The sequence below is a fragment of the Megascapheus bottae genome, chromosome 9, assembly GCF_031878675.1.
Source record: "Megascapheus bottae isolate mThoBot1 chromosome 9, mThoBot2.hap1, whole genome shotgun sequence".
Taxonomy (NCBI): Eukaryota; Metazoa; Chordata; class Mammalia; order Rodentia; family Geomyidae; genus Megascapheus; species Megascapheus bottae.
Window position 1 is genome coordinate 37,631,958 of NC_143517.1, and position 23,393 is coordinate 37,655,350.

The 23,393-nt window shown below is 43.7% G+C and overlaps 1 protein-coding gene across 1 annotated transcript in view; it reads left to right on the forward strand.

The window, feature by feature from the left end:
* Window positions 1-20,274, forward strand: part of Ptdss1 (phosphatidylserine synthase 1) — a 58,899-nt gene extending 38,625 nt beyond the window's left edge. The window contains exons 7-13 of the mRNA XM_090339094.1: window positions 2,790-2,931; window positions 4,620-4,732; window positions 6,727-6,792; window positions 12,226-12,325; window positions 16,570-16,638; window positions 17,345-17,405; window positions 19,198-20,274. Coding sequence (XP_090195220.1) covers window positions 2,790-2,931; window positions 4,620-4,732; window positions 6,727-6,792; window positions 12,226-12,325; window positions 16,570-16,638; window positions 17,345-17,405; window positions 19,198-19,307 — 661 coding nt within the window. The 3' untranslated portion in view covers window positions 19,308-20,274. The remainder of the gene's footprint in view (window positions 1-2,789; window positions 2,932-4,619; window positions 4,733-6,726; window positions 6,793-12,225; window positions 12,326-16,569; window positions 16,639-17,344; window positions 17,406-19,197) is intronic.
* The last annotated feature ends 3,119 nt before the right edge of the window (window positions 20,275-23,393 follow it).

Sequence of the window (23,393 nt, forward strand, 5' to 3'; positions counted from 1 at the left end):
GTCCTTGAGCATTCTCAAGGCTAGTGCTCTACCACTAGCCTTGATCCACAGCACCACTTCTGGTGGTACCAAGGAATCGAACCCAGGATTTCATACATGCTAGGCAAGCACTCTACCACTAGGCCATACTCCCTGCCAATAGTGGTATTTTTAAAAATTATAATAGCTATTGTTCTTATTCTATTCTTCTGACTATTGTAAGTAACTCACTTGATCTTCCTCAGGTTTATTTTGGCATGTGCTATAAGGATGAGACTTTACACTTATTACCATAGATAACTGATTTTTCCTATCCTTTCATTAGTAATTCTTTCTTTTGACATTGTCTTGGAAGGATTTCTCAGTACTGTAAGGCAATATGTGATAGGATGCCCATCTTGAAGGTCAAGACTACAACTTTCTTTGTCCTCTAAAAAATAGTTTTTTATGTATTTTATTGCTGGGGTGATACATAGATTGGTTACAGTTACATTCATCAGATGGTGGGTACATTACTTGAACATTGATACCCATTCCCATGTTTTTCTCCCACTTTCCTTCCCCTCAGCCCCATTCATTCATCTTGTTTTATCCCTTCCCTTCCCCATTTCAAATAAACAAATTAACATATATACAATATACCAGGTACCAAAGTCAGATACAGTAATAAGTCAGATACAGTAATAACATGAGATAAACCTTAAGGGGAAAAAAGAGAGAAAAGAAATAACTTCACATAGTACATCTGCAGTAGAGCAAAATCTTGATACATAAGGCTATATAATATGAAGCTAATTGAAAGGACCTCCAGGATATTGAACCAAAGCCATATAACGAATGATTTTTGTCCTTAATGTACTATGTTATCTCTCATCTCCTTTGCTGTCCCTTGGGAATCTCATACTGTTACAGTATTTCACTTCGTTATCTGATATATTGAATTTATTTGTATTTGGTTATTTGAAATTTGATAGGGAAGGGGGGAAATCCAAGACGGGTCGGGGGGAGGGTAATGGGTACCAAGACATGTGAAAGGGTATCAATGTATGTGAATTAATGCATCTTCTATCTGGCAAATATCATGTAACCCTTTTATTAATTACAATAAAAAATGAGAAAAAAAGAAAGTTTTTTTTTAAAAAAAGAACAATAGTCACAAAGATAAATCTCTTTGTTTCCATATCCTGGATTTTATTTCGCTTAGACTCATCTTATATGGCCATATGTACCTAGCTTTTGGGCTGTTGTGATGGGACGACAGTCTTGAAGGTCAACACTACAACTTTATTTGTCTTAAGGACAGTGATACTGATGCTTAGGTTCAGTGATTTTCCTGATGATCAGCTTGCGAGCTATGGGATCCAGTTTTGCACCAAGCTGACCTTTTTAACATGATATAATCCTTCCCAATATTTTTACATTTATTCTTCAAGTTCAGTCAGCTTCAGAATCATTTTGTTAAGATTCCAAATTAGAAGCCCAATGACTATAAATGAAAATGCTTCATACTTTTTGAAGTCCCGTGAAGTGTATAAATGACTACAGATCAATTTAAATTAAATTAACCTCTTCATTGTATTAAATAATTGGCTTGTGATTTGTGTCATAGCGCTATTTTCTGTTTTCTAGGTCTTTTCTGTACATTTACCATTTTAAAATAGAGGGTTTACTGGACATTGATGATTCATGCCTGTAATCTTCACTACTTGGGCTGAGATCTGAGGATCACGGTTTGAAGCCAGCCCAGGCAGGAACCTCCATGAGACTCTTATTTCCAATTAAGTACCAAAAAAGCCAGAAGTGGAACTGTGGTTCAGTTGGTACAGTACTAGCCTTAAGCACAAGAATTCAGGGACAGCACCCAGACCTTGAGTTCAAGCTTCAGGACTGGCACAAATATAAATACATAAAATAATATACAGGTCTTTGATAATTTTTATTTGTTGCCATTGGGCTGCAAGTCTTTTTATTGTGATATTTTCCCCATAAGTACCTATGTTTGGAAAGGTATGAATAAAGGACTAGACGTTGTTTCTTTTACTGCTGTGTTCTTTCCCTTATGAAGAAAAGGTTTGTCATGTGGGTATTTATGTCTTTAGCACTCAGCCTGCTGTCTGAGATATAAAAACCCTTGGCATAGATATTAATTGAATTAAATACCAGATATTAAATGATAATTACTTTGGATATCAGCTCTCTTGACCCAATATGCAAAAGCTAGACTCTGCACTCAGCTCTGAAGCTTTCAGTGCTAGTCTTTGTAAACCATGGGACTGTTTGTTTCTGAAAATTTTTCAGAAACACATGAAATTTTTCATTGAGTGATTGTTAGAATTAAAATTGAAAAGCTAAATATTACTGCTTGTCAGCCCAAAGTATGGGGAAGAAATAAGGACGTGGTAATCTGAGGAGTGTGGGTAGAGCAAGTGCCTTTTTACCTAACACTCCTCTGGAAGGCAGCTGAGCAGTAAGAGGTAGTTTAATCTTGGTTGTAGCCAAATTCTTCCTTGGGTGAGTTTCATTTCACAAATGAAGATTTCTCCTGACTCTTGACCTTAATGATAGCTCTGAACCCTGCCTGTCAGTGCTGAAGTCTCTCCCCCCCCTCCCTCCCCCCCGACATGTGTTTCTGTCATCTGCTCTACCTGTGAATAGCAACACTTTGCACTGGGCTGTTCAAATAGAAAAGATGCTTTGGGTTCTGAGCATCTGTTAGAATATCCTCAATATACACTTTCCCCCTTTCCTGCTTGTATTTCCCTTCTTCTCTTGTCTCTCTGGATTGTCATTGAGCCATTCTTCCCTTTCAGAGACATCCACACCACCACAGGCAAGATCAAGCGAGCTGTGCTACAATTCACACCTGCCAGCTGGACCTATGTTAGGTGGTTTGACCCTAAATCTTCTTTCCAGAGAGTGGCTGGAATATACCTTTTTATGATCATCTGGCAGGTAATTCTTTCAGATACCATAGTTATGGGGTAAAAAGCAACAGAAACCTTCTGGGAAGTTAGAATGAATAGGGCTTTACGTGTAGCCTTTCAGTCAGATGTTTACAATCTAATACTATTTGGCTGGTATATGGAATAATTAAGCCTACATCTTTCTTTATGTGAAGACCTTGTGAAATATCAGTCTTTGAATTACAAACTAGGAACAGATTAGAGTTCCTATAAAACATGCAACCAATTAGGCATTGGTTCACTTTTCACAATGATCATTTTCAAAGTGAGGTGCCAGTGGCTTATACCTGTAATCCTAGTCATTCAGCGGCTGAGATCTGAGAATCTCAGTTTAAACTCCCAATTAGCTGCCAAAAAGCTAGAAGTGGAGCTGTGGCTCAAGGAGTAGAGCACTGGCCTTGAGTAAAAAAAAAAGCTAAGAAGTAACACCCAGACCTTGACTATCAGTCCCTGTACCAGCATGCGCACACATGCACAAATACACACACACACACACACACACACACAAATAATACTTTTGTTTTATTTTAGTTTTTATTTGCTTTTAATTTTTGCAGTTCAGGGGATCAAATCCAGGGCCTTTATATAAGTGATCTACCACTGAGCTCCATCCCCAGCCCGAGTATTTTTTTCTTTTCCTAATTCATTGCTTGATGTTCAGAATTGGGCATTCCACTTTGGAGAATGTGTAGAGAGCAAAAAACATCTGTTTTCTAGAGACAGCCTTTTTTTTTTTTTTTGTATTGAGCCTCCTGTCCCGGAGGTATCAATTTTTGGAGACATACCAAAGAAAACTAGCTTTTGATTAAAGGATCTTCTTAGAATAATCAGAAATTTGGGTCATGTGCCATGGCTCACCCCTGTAATCTCAGCCTAACTTGGAAACCCCTGGAAGCAACCTGTGTAACTTCCCTTTCTCATGGCTATGAATTAGTGATCTGCTTTTTGTTTGTATCCTTGAAGTCATTGTAATTGAAATGTACCTACCATTCCATTGTGATGTATTCTCAAAGCCCAGTGACCTCCCCATGGTCTTTGCCCCTTGTGAGAGGGGTGGAAATGAGCTCTGGGCAGAGCAGGCACATCATAGAATGTGCTGGGGGTCATTGTGGTGATCTGCACTGTAATGCTAAGTCTGGGGAAGGGTGGAGCTTGGACCAAATGTTCCTACCTGCATTTAATACCTGCATCAAGTGGCCACAAGTCTGATCCATCCCAGTGACTAACGGGGCATTTCACCTGCCTAATAGCTGCATCTCAGGCTTCTTTCCATATAAGCTAACTTGTCCATGGCTGGACTTAGCTTAATTTCTATAACACTGCATAGCACCTATTTGAATGATTTGTGCCGTGCCCAAAGCATATCTGTCCTGACTGTCCTTGCAGATCACTCATGATCCAAATAACAGTCATGCAAACCAGTAAACATGACAAATAGCTCATGTCCTGAGTCCACATGTGCTCCCCAGCTTCTCCAGAGCCTGAGCTGGGCAGAGTGTGTGTGATAGCTTTTTCTGGTTTGAATAGCAACCCTTGGGACATCCCCGATGCCCCGATGTTTTCTGTGAATACTTTGGGTGTTTGAGCTATTTTTAGCTGTAGAGTATCTATTTGAGGATATAGGCTTATGATTTAACACAACATGGCAGGGTGACTAATCTCTCCTCCTTTTGTCAGTTGACAGAGTTGAATACCTTCTTCTTGAAGCACATCTTTGTGTTCCAAGCCAGCCATCCCTTAAGCTGGTGTAGGATTCTCTTTATTGGCTGCATCACAGCTCCCACAGTGAGGTAAGACTGTGCATTCCATGTTATTCTGTCTAGCATAATCACATTGACCAGTAGCTATCCATGAAAAGCCATGCTAAAGGAATTATGCAGCCAGAATATGAAGAAACCATTCTGCTATCAGACATTGGTATCTTACCGAGGCTTTCAGGAAGGCAAGTAAATAATCAGTGCCACAGTAATAATTCTATTCATTATTTTCTAACACCTTTACAATCTGGAATTCTAGTCTTTTGTTCTCTATTCTTACAATTAAACATGATGTCACACACTATTCCGTACTGACACTAATCCAGGGTAGTTCAGAGCCACACATGTTAACTTGTTTCAGTTCAGTTCTGTTGGAAAATGGCAGTTGGGTTTTATGGAGTATAGGTTGTGGTCAGTAGTCACACCAAAGATCTGCCCTAAGAACAAAGGTAAGTTAAGAGTTAGCTTTTCAGTTCTGGTGTCAGCTGCTGGCTATTTGAGAGGCTGAAATCCAGAGGACAGAGGTTCAGACACCAGTACTACCCCAAAAAAAGAAACCTCATGTTTAACATGTCTGCTAACCATGTAAGTCAAGAAGCTTACTTGTTAAGGGAGAATCAGAAACCCCAAATAGAGCATTTCTTCCTGACATCATTCATTATTATATTTGAAAATGGAAAAGCAAGCTCCCCTATCCTAGATTGAACAACCAAATCAAATAAGACATATCCGAGTACTGTGGAATTACATCCAAAATTCCATGTCTCTTTTTTACTTTGAACCAATGAAGCATCAGTTGGTAAGCCAGCTGCCCTTTGAAGTCCTAATCTGTTACATATTGCTCTCTTGGTTTAAATTGCATTTCACTTGAGACTTAACAAGTATTTAGTGAGTTTAGTTGAGCTGTTTTTGTTTTTGACATTGTCTTTCACTATATAGCCTGTGCTGGCCTGGAGTTTATGATCTTTCTCCTGCCTCTGCTGCCTCAGTGGTGAAATGACCTGTCTGTTTACCATACCCATATAGGAGTTGTTTTTATATAAAATTAAGAGTAAACTGATGAGAGGAGGGAAAAAAAACCTCAACTGGTTTATCATGAAATTTCAGCACTGTTAATATTATCAGACTAAGAATAGAATCCAAAAAGTTAGTGTTTTGAATTTGAGAACTCAAAAGTTTGGCCATCTCCTATGAGTTTCTACCTGACTCATTTTTTAACTTAAAAAAATCAAGCACTTAAAGTGCCAGCCTTGAGCAAAAACTCTGGACAGTGCCCAGGCCCTAAGTTGACTGGCCTCAGAACTGGTGCGTGTACACACACACACCAAAAAAAAAAAAAAAAATCAACAGCTTTTTGTGCTTTTACATTGTTTTTGAACAGTACTGTGTAAGTTACTCTGGCAAGGCACTTTACAAAAATAAAATTAAAAGAATATTTTTTGTGTTGTGAATTTAAGACCTCATACTCTTGACTGGCTTTTTTGCTCAAGGCTAGAGTGCTTGACCACTTGGGCACATCTCCACTTCTGGCCTTTTTTCTGGCTAATTTGGGGATTAGAGTCCCAACACTTCTCTGCTCATGCTGACTTCTTTTCTATTCTTGTCATCAACACTCAAGGACAACAGTGCTTTGAACTGGTATCCTAGTCTGGCTTCAGAGAACCAATTACCCCATTACTATCAGCATCTTTTTTCCTGGAAGTGCCAGAGGAGATGGTTAATGAACCCAAAGCATTCCCTTGGGAATCACCTCCAGAGAGGCTGAATTAACCACAGGACTGCTTTGGCTACAAGCTGAGAGAAGGCACAGATCAAGACCATCTTGGCCAACTGTGATTCTTGAAGCTGCACACCCTTCCTCCATCCCACCTTAGTGAGATTCTGAGTTCCTTACAGGACTATTTCACTGGTCTGCTTTTCTGCTTCCTTGAGTAGAGCTAGACAAGGTAGCTTTTACATTTGCTGATTTCATCGTGAAGCGCCTTGTTCCAGAAGAGCTCAGTAAATTCCAGCTTTTCTTCTTTCAGACAGTACTACGCTTACCTGACTGATACGCAGTGCAAACGTGTGGGGACGCAGTGCTGGGTATTTGGGTGAGTATCAGCTATTGCAGGGGTTTAAAAGCCCATGGAAGCCCCTAGGTTTTTGAGGTATATCTTGGCTGTGCGTGAAGTGCCCTTTTAATGTAATTTCTCAGAAAGAAGAATGAGAGTTACTTGAGAAATGATAGAAATGGAGAAACTTCTACCTTAAAAAAATAGTATTAGGACTTCAGAAGATACTCTGCATATGGAATGAGACCTTGTTTTATGAAATAGAAAATGGATTGGTTGAATTTCCTCTGACCCTGTCTTGAGTTCAGGGTGTCCTCCTGTTATGGACTTAGCCATCCATACTCCACGTTCTTGTGCGGTTAGGAAACCCTTGAAAGAGTTACTGGTTGTCTAATTTTATTGTTCAGAGAATAAACACAGACAGTGTTTATAGTTTATTGTCTTGTGGATACAAATGCTGTGATTTAATTTACTATTTAACTAATGTGAAATAGTTTCATACCCCATCTTTACCCTTTCCTTCTTTCCCTGCCATTATACAGGAGCCCCTCTTCAGTATTTTAGGAAAGCTATTCTGTATAAACACTAACTAACACTGTAATCCTAGCTCCTCAGGAGGCTGAGATCAGAGGATTGCAGTTTCAAACCAGCTCAGTCTGCAAGACTCTTATGTTCGATTGAATTTAAAAAAACAAAAACAACAACAAACTACTCAAAAAAGCCAGAAGTGGCTCTGTGGTTCAAGTGGTACAGCACTAGCCTTGAGCAAAAGAAGCTCAGAGATAGGCACAGAGTTCAAGCTTCAGGACTGGCAAAAAAAAAAAAAAAAAAAGTCATAGCCTGATGCTGGTGGCACATGTTGTAATTCCAGCTACTCAGGAGGCTAAGAGCTGAGGACACAGGTCAAAGCCAGCTCAAGCAGTCTATGAGACTCTTAATTTTCAAATAACTACCAAAAAAGCCAGAAGTAGAACTATGGCTCAAGTGGTAGAGCCTTGAGCAGAAATACTCAGGGACAATATCCAGACCCTGCCCCAGCATCAGCACTGAAAAAACTCACAAAAAAACAGTCCTGGAAACACATGGATGAAACTTACAAAAGGAATGTGGACGAAACTCAAGCCCTTTAGAGACTATGACTGTGATCGTTCATTCCTTCCAGCCACCTTTTGCTTGTGTATCTGAGAGATCATCTGTGGATTTTTTTGGTTTTGGGTTTTTGGTTTTTTTGTGGGTCATGGGGCTTTAACTCCGGCCTGGGCGCTGTCCCTGAGCTCTTCAGCTTACCCTACCCTTGAGCCAAGCCCCACATCCCATTTTCTAGAAGTTAATTGGAGAAAAGAGCCTGCCTCTTTGTGCCCAGGCTGATTTCATATCTTGATCCTCAAATCTCAGCCTTCTACTCAGAAGGATTACAGGTGTGAGCCACCGTGCCTGGCCTTCTGTGGTTTTAATGGATGACAACATTGACACCCAGGGTAGATTTCAGTAAGTCCCTCTCCACCTCCAGAAGACAAAGAGCTGTTGTCAATTTGTTTCTCCTAAGTTCTTTTATATAAGCCCATTCTCCCACTCTGGTGATTGCAGCTTTGAGAGTGATAAGGCAGCTAAGATTTCCTTTGTTTTTAGTATGTATAGCTAGAAGGAAAATTCACACACCATCCAGAATTCTGCCAGACTCAGCAGAGGCAAATGTCCCACTGGTAGGCCATTCCTCTTCATGGCTTTGCCAAGCTCTTCACTCTCACTTATTCTTCCTTTGCATTTTCCCGTTTATATTTAAGAGCACCCCACGGGGCCACACACTACTGTGGATGTTGAGTTAATTTATCTGGTGGGAAGGTAGTAGTTGGATGGCTTCTTTCTCATGGGGCTGAAAAATAGAGTCACTGTCACAAGAGACGAGGGAAAGGGAAGGTAAGAGAGTAAGAGTAATAGAAAGTTTTGTGGTAGAAAGTTCTGCCTCTTTGGACAGTGATTAAAATAAAGATGCAAAAGAGTGATTATTCCGTTTGCTTTCTGGAGAACTGAGAACTTGTAGGATAGTGACGTCAAGATGAATGCACTGGGGAGAACCAGTAGGCCATATGAAAAGAGAATAATGAATCCCTCTTGACAGATTACACACAGGGACCCTATTGCGTGCTTGACCCTGGGGAGAGCTGCCTTTGCCGGTGCTGTCTGCATGGTCAGAAGGGAGCCCATGGTACCCAGCAAACTCCATGACCCAGCCATTGTTACTAAGCCTTCACCTCCCCCTTCTGCCCCTTCTCCCCCCTCCCTCCCTGTTGCTCTCTTATTTCCTTTTCTATCAAAACAGAAAACAATCCTGTTTCCTTTTGCTAACTAGTGGCTTATAGTTTAGAAGTGACTCCTGGCCTTAGCAAGTGTGAAGAAAAGAGAATGAACAGTGGAAGGGCATTTATAATGATACTTTGACATTTGGGAGGGGAGGAGAGGCTGGTTCAAGGGTGTAGAATGAAGGTCTAACAGCTTCCCACCTGAGGCTTCCTTCCCACCCGTTCACATCTTTTTCTCCACAAGGGCACACTGTCTCTTCTGTAGACACTAACCCATCAGACCCTTTCTGTGATGTACTTGCTTAGCTAAGTACAGGCTTATCATGTCATATTTCAGTTGAAACATGAATCTGAGCTTTAAAAAAAAACTTTTTATACTATTTATACTTTTTCACCTGACAGAGCATGACTCTATCCAACTAGGGGAAAGAAACTCTACCAGAGAGGAGAGCAGCAGAGTATAGAAAAATTGGCTTACTCTCTCTTTCCTCCCAGTTTTCTGTTTCCTTTGCAAGCTTTTCATTCCACCCCACTCTAGAATTACCCGTTAATGGTGCTATTTTTCTTCAGGCTCATAGCTTCAAATTGTCTTTCCTAAGGGCAGATGAAACAATAAAACAGGTAGGACCTTCTCTATGGGGCATATCAGTGTGGGTGCCCATCACTTCCAGGTCATTGTCATCACTTGCTGACAAGTGGGTCACAGTTATCCTACACACTGACCTGTCTCAGCCTTCTTTCTAGCCCTAAACATTCACCTGTGTTCACACTTCCAGTGTAGCTTTAGAGACAGTTTTCTACCTGCCATATCTTTCCTATCACTCCACCCTAACTAACTCCAACTCCTGTTTGTATCCTTCATGTCCATATTCCTTGGTTCAAAACACTTATCCCCCCCCCCCATGTCCCTACCCAATGACATCTCACGAACTCCAGCAGTAGTTATAAAGGTGTTTTTTAGCAGCGTGTTCTCGTTCCTCTGCTGACATCTTGACCTAACCCCACACAGGCAGTACATAACAGTACTGTCGGTAGTACCAGCATACCCTGCCACCCTCTTCTTTTCTTGAAGTTCTCTGAAAGTCTGGAGCATGATTTCAATTTTCTCTCTTATTTTAAGGCCAGCTCAGTTCTCACTTCCTCTAGAAAAGTATCTTGGCCCAGTCAGAACTGGAACCATGTACTCTTGATCTTTGGGCAGTTGTGTTAGTTGAGTTCCACGGACAGATACACAGCTCTTTTCCACTGTAGAGGACTAGCTCCAGCAGGGCAGAAGAGCTGTACCTCCTGTCCTTCGGGGTACTCTGAGAACGATCCTGTGCTGAGATGTCGTCAGAATCTGAGTGCAGGTTTTGTTGGCCGACCAAAAGCCCTTCTTCTCCTGCCCAGGCTCGACTTATGCACCCAGCTTTCACATGACCCCAGGGCTACCATGCCTCAGTTTCTGTAAAATCCCTGCCTATAGTTTTGTTCTGTCTGCTGAGAAACTACTCACACTTGGCTCTACATTAGCATCACCTAAGGTGCAGCTCTGTCAAGAGAGGCAGCAAACCAGGGAGAATGAGGACCCTCCAGTGCCTGCCCCTAAACCAGCACCTCCGTCATCCTGAGCGTTTGCCTTTTAACCTTACTAGAGAAAGTTAAGGGTTGCCACAGGCATCAAAAAGTATTTAGATAAATTGGCTGAATTCCATCAAAATGTAATTTGAGACACCTGGCTCAGCAAATCACAGGTATTTACTGAGTTAAGGGACTTGCTTCAGAGCTGTGCAATGAGAGGCCCTCTACTCGGGGCCACACTCCTCCTGGTGTAGGAGTTGGCCAGAAAGGCTGAAATAGCCCTCACCTAGCCACCTTGTAATGTCAGATCACCAACTACAGGGAGAGGCCTTCTGTGTGTATTGCAGGGCTGAAGTGATGCTTTCTCCTTTCATCTTTGACTGGCTTTGTTATAGAGTGGGGAGGAGCTGTAGCTCCAAATTCAAGCTAGCCACTCCTGACCTTTCATGGAAGCTGAGAGGACAGTCTCACATTGGTGGGAGATAACATTCAGTAGACTCCGTTTGTTTTTCTCTTTTGACAAAATAGTCATTTGAGTCAGCCATGTGTCTGGTATCCTTGTCACTGGCAGAGAGACCAAAGCCTTCTTGGCCCCCTCTTGCCTTTGCAGTGAACACCTGTGCCTGTAGGAACACAGCAGTCCCTGACTCTCCAGATTCCTTCTGGAGCAAGGAGCCTCTACAGTGGAGTTGTCTTAAATCAGTGTCCTCTGCTGCTTCTGGGAGCCATGACCAACTGTATATAATCCTCACCTTTAACCTCGCAACCTTAATCAAAACCTTAAAAAGTTTTAATTAGAGGGGAAATGAGGAGAAGATAAGAGAGAGAGAGAAGGTTTTGTTGTTGTTGTTTTGTTTTGTTTTTGCCAGTCCTGGGGCTTGAATGTAGGGCCTAAGCACTGTCCTTGGGCTTTTTCCTCAAGGCTAGCACTCTGCCATTTCAGCCATAGCACCATTTCTGGCTTTTGCTCTGTATGTGGTCCCGAGGAATCGAACCCTGGTCTTCATGCATGCTAGGCAAGCACTCTACCACTAGGCCAAACTCCTGGCCGAGAGCTTTTTATATTTAGCAGAATTGTTTACAAATCTCCAGAAGGTGGGAGTCTGCGTTGTCAGTAAAAGCAGGGGATATTTAATCTGGAAATTCTTAGAAGGCACACGGAAAATGCAGTTGACCCATTGGCAGGCTCTGGCGCCCTCTGATGGTGGCTGAGGGCAGTGGGGGCAGAGCTTTCCAGCAGCTTGAGTCTGACCTTACCAGTGAACCATCTCACACAAAATGTGAAGAATGTGGGAGATTGTTCCTGAGATTGTTCCCAGGGTTCCACGGGGGGCTCCCATAAGAGGAGAGAATCAGTTCTGTGATACCAGGAGCCCTCGCTACTGAAATCTACACCCAAGAGTTGGATCTGGGAGGAAGGGGTAAAATGTATTATTTCTAAAGAAAGTGCTGTAGGTCAGCACACTGTCATTCTGTAGGAGCCTGCTGTGAGGATTCCAGCAGAAACCTGTAGCTACTTGACTTTTTTCTTTAGTTGTGCCCATTTCCGGGAACATCCATGGCCTGGTAGGATGAACTAATATTAATATCCTCTTGTTCTCCATCTCCTCAGGGTCATTGGCTTCCTGGAAGCTATTGTCTGCATAAAGTTTGGACAAGATCTCTTCTCTAAGACTCAAATACTGTATGTTGTGCTTTGGCTCCTTTGTGTGGTAAGTTATAAGTTATTACTTTTATGTTGATTGTACTCCCCTGGTGTCTCCTAAAAAACAAAACCAAAATTACTTGGGTACCAGTTGTTCTTGGAGAGGCACAGAAAGATGTTCTTAGTGGAATGTGCCTGACAAGTGTGGAGATGTTTTCCTCAGGCGTGATCCATTCCTCAGGTTTGGCCTGGAATGTCACCTGACTATGAGCAGAGAGTGGCTGCTGCTTTTACCTAGTGCAGGAGAGCCACTGGACATGGGGGCATCGCAGAGCATCCTCATGGCATGTGTCACAGGCCACCCAGTCACAAATCTCACGTAACTCCTCTTACCCTGTAATGAGATTTCATTCGTGCAATGTCTTCAACATTATACTTTATGTTCACAAAGAATAAGCTTTGCTTCCACAGTCATGAGCCCAAGGCCTGATGTACAGAAACACTAGACAAATGTGCCGGAAGTGAAGGACTGGTTTGGGGAGAGTGGGGAGAATGAGTGTCCAGAGTGTGTGAAGCACCAGCGTGTCCCAACAGTGGCTCAGGGAGATGATGACCTGCGTGGGGAATGAGAGTGCCCAGGGCCAGTGGGAGGAGGACACGGGTCACGTGACCTGCTTAGGAAGAACTTTGTGTGTCTGTTGTTACAGCCCCAAAGTTGTGGGGAAATGATACGATCGACTTGAGGCGCAGAGAAGGGGAAGGTAGGTGGGCAGAGCTTGCAGGGAGAGCGTGCTGGGGGGTGGGTCTTTGGAGGCACTGAAGACCTAAGCATGAAAGTACAGAGGAAGGCGGCCTGGACTTGAGAACTGTTTCGGACACTGGTCCCCAATGATTGCTGAGGAGGGACTCGATGACAACTTTAAGGTTTCCACTTTAAGCTAATAAGAGATTGAGAGGATAAGGAAGGTGTCCATGAAAAGAGGAGGTTTGGGGTTGCAGGAACCTTATGAATTTCCAGGAAAAGACTTGTCTCATTAGAAATTCTAGTCTGCTCAGGGCCAGTGAAGGGACTTGGTCGCTGGTGAAGATAAAGGATTTAGGAGCTGTTCCGGGGTAGGGCAGTTAAAGCTATGGGATTCTGCTGAGTTAGGAGACATTTGGGAGGCTGAGAAGCTACCTGATGGGATTCCATGGAGCAGCTAGGTTTAATAGACACCAGACAGAACAATCGCAAGACAGTGAGACTAGAGACAGGCAGAGTGTGACTGTAGTGATTGAGGATAAAGGACTTGTCCAGAAGAGGCCACTGGGTTAGTCACCCTCCTATTTTTGTAACAAGTGTGAGATAATCAACTTGAAGAGGAAAGGTCAGTGCTGGCTCCTAGTTATGGACGCTTCACTGGTCATTTGGCCGTATAGTTTGGGCCTGTGGTGAGGTGGTGGCATATGGTGGTGTGAGCACGTGGTATAACAAAGCCCCATTACCATGTGTTAGGAAGGAAAGGTGCAGGGGGGGGGCAGTGTCCCATTTCCCCCCTTGAAGACACCCTCTCCCCTCTCACCTAAGATTCCCCACTATGTTGTAATATCCCAGCCATTTTGGGGGGGTCCCTGAGCCCCCAACAATAGAGTCCCCAGCACTCAGGAGTCTCCGCCTCCGGGCTGATAGAAACCTTCAGTGGGATGGAGCTTTTAGAAGTAAACACCACTCATGTGTAGCTGATACAGGTGCTCGTCACCATAGGCCGTCCAGACAATAGCCACAGGGATAGACCACACACAGGTGGCCAGAACACATGCAGGCAGTCGAGTTGGTGAAGCATCTTTTACAAAAACAATTTGGCAGCTAAGCCTGCCAGATTATTACAGTGTCCTACCACTTCAAAGTTCCAGTACCTCCCAAAGTGTTAAGCCAGGGGGGAACAGGCCTTTAACACATGTGCCTTCAGGGGACATTCAAGACCAAAACTACAGTGACTCCTCACTACCTTACCCATTTACTCACTAAGGAAGAATGGAAACAAGATCCTAGCACTTGTTTTTTAAAAAAAATTTATATTGTAGCCTTTCTTAAAGAGCAAGATTGATCTCTAGCTCAGGAATGCGCCAATCATTATTCAGTAAGAGAGCATTAAGTTATACTTTGCCTCCCACACTGTTCAGAAACAAAGCCCCTGATTATTCCCCTCCATGGGCAAGAGACATGCAGAGAACTTGAGATTAATGTGGAAGCAAGGCTCTCAGTGCTGGTTAATGCAGTTAGGTCTGATCAATAATCATGAATTTTAATACTCATTACCATATCGAGGAAGCCGAGCCAGAATGTTTGCACCATCCTTGCTGCCATACCTTCGAGTCACTGGCTGCCTGACTCCCATCCCACGCAGTGTTCTTTTCTCTCTTCCCCCACCGTTCTTTAAACAGCATCTGTACAATTGCTATTTTAAATCCAGACTTTGACACTTTAAATGGATATGTGCCTACAGATCACAGGTGTGATTGCAAACCCATACATTACAAGCTTTTGTCTCCTGGGAGGAGTAGAAGCGTATAAGCCTCTTTTACCAGGTAAAGTGGTAGATTTGGCAACTGCAGCAGGTCCTTTGTTCAAAGATCATGATGATAAGCACCTGTTGCTTGCTGCTTGTCTCAGATTTTTCTATCCCCTCTACAAAGCCAGCGCTGCCTGCTGTTTGCTGCTGGTGCCTAACTGAAGAAAGGGAAGAACCCTCCCTCTGGTGGTGAAAATTTGCAATGACTGGCTAATGGAGGGTTCTACCTGCCTACCCTGACCCTCCCCAACCCACAAGCCTGAGGAGGCTAACTTCCAGCCTCCTGTGTGATGCTCATGTCAGCCGATGTGCCAGCTGCAAAGGACCTAACACTCAGGCTGGTACTGAGGTCTGAACCCAGGACTTCACATTTGCTCTCCCACTTGAGCCATTACACCCTCCCCCTCCAAAGCCCTTTGGTTTGCTTTTTTGTGGTTGTTTTGCTTTGGTTGTTTTTTGTTTGTTTTTTTTTTACTTGTTTCTGCTTTCATTTGTTTTGGTGGTACTGGGTTTTGAACTCAGGGGCTCCATTGGCTAGGCAGATGCGCTAGCACTTGAACCATACCTTGACCGTTTTTTGCTGTAGTTAGTTTTAGGTAACATCTCTCATGTTTACCTGGACCACAGTCTTTCTGCCTTTGGCTGTCTGGAATAACAAGTGTGCTTAAGATATACACAGCTTTTTGATTGCTTGAGATGTGTTCTTGCTAACTCTATGCCTGGTTTGAACCTCAGTTCTTTACAGGTGAGTCATCACAGCCAGCTAAAGTTTTGGATTTTTGTATAGGCATCCGTTGGTATCCATGGGGGATTGTTTCTAGGAACCACTGTGGATACCGAATTCCACTGATACGCAAGTCTCTCCCATGAAAGTCTCTAAATTACTTCCTAAACTTAAACACTGAATGTTTGTAATACCCAGATGCAGCGCCTTAAACAGTGTTATGCAGTATAGACAATTTTCAGAGAAGGATAGTATAGACACAATTTTAAAAAAAATGTATTTGATCTATTGTTGGTTGGGCAGTGTAGGGGGTATGGGGAGAAGGGAGGGTGGAGCAGTGGTTTAAAGAAAGGACTATTTTCTTACATTAGAGTATCATTTGGGAGACAGAGGGTACAGATGGGGTGTGGGTAATCCTTTGGGTATGCATGGATACAAGGCTCACTTCAGTCAAAGCCTTACAAAACATGGCTACCTCTTTGTTTTCCTATCTCCCTAAATAAGGCTGGGGCCGGTGTCACTCAGAAGCCACCAGGAAAGGACAGCATTGTGTTGCTGGGTTGTGCTGGACACTGAGCTGTTTGTCCTCTTGCCCTCAGGCACCTTTGTGGAGGGCTGAATGAGACTTCTTTTTTTTCATTCAGAAATTCTCTTCCCTATCGGAGTCTTATGACCAGTGATGGGGGTAGAGAGGGAATAGGCCAAGAAAATCAGCCGTCCAGAGTCTTCCTTTCGGTTCTTCCTGCTCAGAAGTCACAATGCACCTCCCTCATCCGAGATGCTCTTGAAGTTCTTCTGACATAGTCAAAAGTGGCCACTGCGGCCTCACCCTAACTCTTGGTCGCAGGTGTGCTCCCCAAGGCTACTCATTTTCCTGTCACACCTGGTCATTGTGTAACATGCCTGTTGGGGTAGGTGACAGAATTGTGCTTTTCACTCCTCTGTGGTTTCCATGGAAACCCTGAACTTCCAGGAAGTAGAACATCATTGTGCGTCACCATTTGTAACACGACTGTGTGTGTTTCTGTCTTCCAGGCCTTCACCACATTCCTCTGCCTGTATGGCATGGTCTGGTATGCGGAGCATTATGGCCACCGGGAAAAGGTACAGCAAGGAGCAGGCCTTCCTTTAAAGTAATCTCCCCAGGCCCAGAGGGTAGCCCAAGCACTTTTCATGGAAGAAGCACATTTCATGGGGATGGAGAAGCCTTGCGGGGCTGGGGGGGGCGGGGAGCTCTTTCAGTCCTGTTCCAATAGAAACTTAACTGAGTCAGGATTCATTTTGTCGCTAGCTGGCCCTGCTTACGTCTGGGAAGTCAGTATTTTCCCCTTCCATTTGTAGGGGGAAGGGGGCTGAAATCTTAATTATATGTTTTATAAAAAGAAGTAGGAAAGCCTTGGAACCATCTTTGGGTTGTATTCCCTTTTGAGCGGTTTGCCTCTTCATGCGATCCTGCCTCACCACCCTGTCTGCAGGCAACAGACAGCTGCTCCCCTCCCTCAGTCCCTTCGAGGCAGAGCATTAGAACTTAGGTGTGAATGGGTTTAAGCACTTGAACCATTCCTTGTCAGAAGTGCTTAAAAATGTGTGTGTGTGTGTGTGTGTGTGTGTGTGTGTGTGTGTGTGTGATGCTTTTATCATTTAAACCTTTATAGTGTAAAGCCTAAAGCATTCTCTAGATTCTACATGACCCAGCAAAAAAGCTTTTTGGTTTTGTGATCATTGCCAGGTTCAGATGAGCTCTGGGATCAGTTTTTGCCTCCTAGGAAAGCCTGAAATTCTTTCCTATTAAGCCTGTTTCTCTCCCTAGACCTATTCAGAGTGCGAGGATGGCACGTACAGTCCAGAGATCTCCTGGCACCACGGGAAAGGTAGAAAATTTATCTTTATCTTACTCATTGTTTAAAACTTTACTAGGTCCTCTGTCCCCCTCAGGTGACTGATATTCAGTCTCTGAGCACTGGTGATGTAGATCCCAAAGGGTCTATGTCTTATGTCACTAATGTAGCACATATACAGGCTGGAAGTGGTAGGGACACCTCTAGCTAAGCACGTGCCTTGCACGCTAGAGCACTTACTTAACATGCAGGAGGCTCGGGGTACTACTGGAACAAAAGGAAAACAAGAATCATGCTCCACCCTCACAAGAATGTTCTCCCTCTCGGCTTTTATCACAAGTGAAAGGATTAGCGAAAAGGTTAGTGCTATTTCAGGGGGAGAAGCTTTCAGAAGAAGTGGGTCAGCTTAGCAGTATTTGTGCAGAAGGCCAGAGCAGGGGAAAAGGCATTATAAAAATGTATCGAGCGGTCATCCATTGGCCTTTCTTCAGGAAGGGCCCATGGTTATTTGAAAGAATGAGGTGGTGGAATAATGAAACTAGAAGGCCTCATTGGGGAGCGTTTCCTCATAGTTCTCATGAAGTCCCTGGGAAGTAGGGCTGATGGGAAGAATGGCAAATGCTTCTTACCAAGCTCCTAGAATTTCCTAGAGACTGTGGAGCATGTGGAGGTATTTCCAGGGCCATGCTATTGCATCCTGCCTGGGAGAAGATGCTGGTATGAACCTTGCTGAGTTGTTGTGTGGTTTCTTACAAATCCAGGAGTCAATCCACACGTGGTTTGAGCTGTTGATAGAGATGGTGTGGAGTGCCTGCCTTATTTAGAGCCATTCACTTTTAGGTTAATCCTGGACTCCTTTGGATGCTCCAGTGAAAAGAATTCAGCAGTGCTAGGCAGAACTATTTTATGGAATAGAAAGAAGACCAAACAAACAAACAAAAAAAAGCCTTCAGAGCAAATCTTTTGTCTGGAAGCTTTTTCTTTATTTTTTTGATGCTGGTGGAGGTTTGTGATGATGGTGGATGGATCTGAGGCTTGGGGCAGAGCGGCCTTTGGCTCGGTACTTGGCCAGAGTGTTACCTGTAGCCCAGGGAAACAGTGAGACACTGAGGCTCCATCATGGCAGTTTTATAAAGTCAAGAATCATGGTGGCTCATGCCTATATAATCCTAGCGACTCTAGAGACGTAAGAGCTAAGGATTGTAGTTTGAAGCTAGCCTAGGCAGAAAAGTCCCCGAGTTTTTTGGTTTTGTTTTTTTTTAACATCCCGTGGCTCAAGTGGAAGACTACCAGCCTGAAGCATAAAAGCTAATAAGCAAATGTGCTCTGGCCCTAAATCCAAGCCCTGGTACCTCAGTACATACCAAAAAATCCTTTCCTAGCTGAGAATTTTAAAACCCTGCCATGTGTGGTACAAGGTGGGCAAATGTGGGTAGCCTGACCTTTGGTTTCAAGGAGGATGGACACCCATGTGAATTGAGTTTCAGCTGCCCTGCAGTTTGTACTTTGAGATCATTTGTACTTGCCAAGGTCCTCATTGTGTCATCGTCATCATCACCATTTCCCTTACGCAATGTGCCTGTAAAACTTCTTCAAGAACCACTTCATTATTGTGTAGTTGTTGCCTGTACTCATTTGAGTGCTGAGATTTCTGCATGGTTGGCCTTCATTTCTTAATGAGTCCACTAGAGGGCGAGCAAGGATCAGGGATGAGCCCGTTCCCGGTTGGCAGGCCTGGGCTGGCTGGCAAAGGGAGAGCCAGATCCCAGGAGTTTTGGAAGCCTGGCAGCCTCAGGTGACCATGGGTTCTGCTTCCCTTCACCAGGTTCTGAAGACAGCCCACCCAAGCATTCAGGCAACAATGAAAGCCATTCTTCCAGAAGGCGGAACCGACATTCCAAGTCCAAAGTCACCAATGGAGTTGGGAAGAAATGAAAGACCCTGGTTAATCAGAGATGTTCCAGAGAGTGCCTAGAACTGCAAGGAAACAGGACTCATTGGACCTTCCCATCAGGAGATCACATGTACAGGGCAAAGAGGAAGAGAAGGGGGATCAAGGAGGGTCCTGATTTGAGAGTATAAGTCTTGTTTCCCCAAACCCGGGCCACATCAGATAGACCATTGCCTGGAGTTCTTTGCCAATTTGGGGGGGGTCTCTCCTAACTTCAGCCCTTGGCATGCGGTCATTGCTAACACTGCAGTGTGCTAGAAGGACAAGGTAGCTGCTGGCTGTCACAGGCACAGCTGTGTGCTGCTGTATGTATCTTGTGGGTGCAGATAAACCTCTTCATTCAGAGCAGCCTTAACTGGGCCGTTAATGGACTGGTCACTGGCTTTTACTTTTGTGAGTCTGCCTTTCCATTTGATTTCAGTTCAGGCCACTGGACTGTCTTTTATTTTGTTGTTTTTCAAGTCAGGAAACTGACAAGCCTCCAGAATCCACTGCTGAAATTGAAAACAAGGGAGGCTTTCCTTTTAGAGACAAATTAGGGGGGGAGAGTGGGAGAGGCTCTTCTGTTCCTCTTTGGCAACTCTGACCCCTTTTAGTACCATCAGGCTTTCCACGTTAGGTGACCACATTAGGTGTCTGCGGAAGGCTAGCTGCCTATATTCCCAATTGCAGCCTTTTTGTTCCATTCCACATGTCACGTGTCCAGATTTATCTACCGCACACAAAAGCGGCCCTGCAAACAAGGGCACAACCCCACGGCTCCTCCTCTGCCAGGTGCCTTTTACGTGTGCTCGGGCTCCTTCCACGGTGTGTTGACCATGTTGTCCTTTAGTCCTGTGTGAGGTTCTGGTGAGTATTACCTTTCATCCGTGCCATGCTCTAGAACATTCTGATAGTTCTCCACCTCTGATGGATTCCAGTTTTAAATAAAACAATTCACATTAAAGTTCATTGAAGGTCTGTTTTTGCAAGTATTTCTATTGTTAGTAGGAATATGTATTATTTGGGTAATGTTAGGGGAAAGTATTATGCGTGTGTAGTGTGTGTATGTGTTTTTTATGGTAACAAAAGAAAAATAGATTGAAGGGCATATATATGTATGTGTGTATGTACACAAGTACCCCAGTTCTTGACCTTCCCATATCCTAGTTTGTACCCCATAGGAAACAAACAGTATAGTCACTGTTTTTCCAGTATGGTCATAGTTACTGGGTTGTATTTTCTTTTCTGGAGCAAGTAGAAGGGTCATACTTTTTTTTGTTTTGTTTTTTCCTGCTAAAGAACTCTGAGGTGAAGGGGTTAAATGAATCATGCAGAGCCAGGGTCACCTCCTATGCTCCAGGCAACAACTCCATTCAGAGCCACCCACAGACTTGCTCCTGCAGGCCAGACATGGCAGAGACCAGTGCGCTGGCCCACACCATGGGAGATTTATGGGAGTTGTTGGGACGGTTCTGAACTGTCCTTCGCTCTCCAGCGGCATCTGAAATCTTCCAATAAAAGTACCAAAGAGAGGCAAAGAGGAGCCTGTTGCATACCTGCCTGTACTCCTCCATTCCTCCCCGATTTGAACCCCTGGCAATTAAACCCAGAGTCTGGAACATATTAAGTAATTGCTTTGCCGTGGAGCCACTTGCCTTGCACTCTTCCCATCTGAAGCTTGTTTGAATATAGTTACAATTTTTACTTTTTAATTTTTTGTCTGGGCCTGGGCACTGTCCCTGAGTTTTTTTGCTCAAGGCAAGCAAGCACTCTACCACTTGAGCCATAGCACCACTTCCAGCTTTTTTTTTTTTTTTTTTTTAATTATCAGAGCTAAGAATCTAATGGAGTTTCCTGCCCGGGCTGGCTTCAAACTGTGAATCTCAAGTCTCAGCCTTCTGAATTTGGCTAGGATTACAGGCATGAGCCACCAGCACCTGGCTTATCTTTAGTTTTTCACTTTGCAGTGGATTAGTTTGTTTAGTCTCACATTGCATTTTGCTTTCTGAGCTGGGAAGGCTTCTGTTTTTCCTCCATGGTGTCTGTACCCATTGCAAATCACTGAGAGCTTTCAAGTTTGGTTTCCAGGAGAGCTAGGCCTTGTACCGTAGCACTCTGATAGGTACTCCAGTCCCTCTAACAGAGTTCCGTGTCTTTTCTGTACTATCAGATAGAGAAGGTTACTTGTAGACTTTGGTGGTTGAGTTTGACTTTGCTGTGGTGTAGGCCTGGGACAATTTCTCTTCTGTGGCTTTGTAGAAAATAGCTGGGAAAGTCCTTCAATACTTTCCATGCACTTTCATTGAATTCAGACTTTTTTTTCCCCCTTTGAGTCGTGCTCTTGACTCCAGTGGTTACAAAGCCAGCACTTTCCATGACTGCCATTTCTCCTCCCAACCACACTGCTGGGCTTGGCCTACTTTTTTACCCGTCTCTATGGCAATGGGCCTCACATTGATGAAAATAGAATGTCTCAAAGTCAGCCTTCAGGACCTGAGATGATTTGATGGTACATCACCTCATGCCAACTACAAATTACAGCACTTTCAAGACGGCACTGTTGAAGGCATAAAGCATGGTGATTGCTCTAATGCATTTTTCTCAGTAGATCTTATTGTGTTGAATGTTAGGTACTCTCTTCTGCTCATCATTCTGCTCTTAGAGGGACCTTGAGCTGCCTCAGGCCCCACCCATTGTCTGTCCACTTCACTGTTCATAAAAGCTTTGGCCAAACTACCCTTCTGATCATGTTAAGTATGTTCTGACACGTTTATACAGTGACAGAAAACCTCCTGGAAATGCCTGTCTTCCTTACACTCTGCTCTCCAGTTCCAGGAGAAAGAAAACTCATTAGCAAGTACATTGGGTCCAGCCTTATTGGTCTGCTCTCATAAGGTACTGACTCCATGGCATCCAGATGTTGTTGAGAGTGGGCTTGCAGAGAGGCTTGGGTTCAGTGATGTGATGACAGGAGTCACTAAGAAGGAAGGAGGTTGGACCTAGAGGTAGTAGACTGGGAAAGAAAAGAATGTAACCATAGGAGCTAGACTAAAGTGAGTTATTGAACCTGGTGTGTATTCTATGCTGTCTGCATTGTATTCAGTGGCTTCTCTGAATCTCCAGACCCACCAAGATGTTTAGCAGATGGGTGTTGTCTATGTCATTCTTATTGTTATGACAGCTAGAAATCCCACAGGCAGACTATTGCAGTGCTTGATGGGAATCAGAATGTGAGGCTGGGCCAGGATTATTGATAAGTATTACATCACCTAATGCAACATCTCTTTTTCTATATGTATACGTTCATTTCCAGCACTAGTTGAGATGCAAGGGTCGATGTGGGAATGGTCAAGATAGGGATTGCATTCACATTGCAAAACCATAGTTATGGCATTTCTGCTATTAGTGTTTATTCTAAATCTAAAGACTCATAGGTGAGGGTTGCAATGTTTAACTAGATTTTGGAATCTGATGTAAATGAATATGGCCTTTTGAGTCTGCTCTCCTCTGTGAATGAGGAATCATTTATATCTACAGAAGTGAGAGGACTTGTGCTTCTTTTTCATTGGTAAGCATAGTGAAATCCCTGCCTCTCATGTCCACTAAAGCTGCCATTAGTATATTTCAGAAATGTCATCGATAGCTAGGCCCTGTAATCCTAGCTACTCTGGAGGCTAAGATCTGAGGATTGCAGTTTGAAAACATCCTGGGCAGAAAAGACTTTTATCTCTTAACTAACTACTAAACAGCTAAAAACAGAACTGTGACTCATGAGAGCTAGTCTTGAGCAAAAAAGCTAAGGGAGAGCACCTAGGTCCTGAGTTTAAGCACCATTGCCTTTGTGGCCAGAACCCAACACCATTCAAAGGCAGCAACAAATGCAGATCCCTTTAAGGTTTCACATGGCTCTGCTGAATTTACACCCTGTAATTCTCAGATATCATAATACTCTTGTTGAAAACCAGACTCCAGGTACAGCTTACCTGGCTGGCTAAAGAGGGGGGTGACAGATAAGCTTTCTGCCCAGGGACATAGTAAAAGAGGCTCCCAGGCCACCAGCCTTATTGTCTTCATGGAGAAGAGATCAG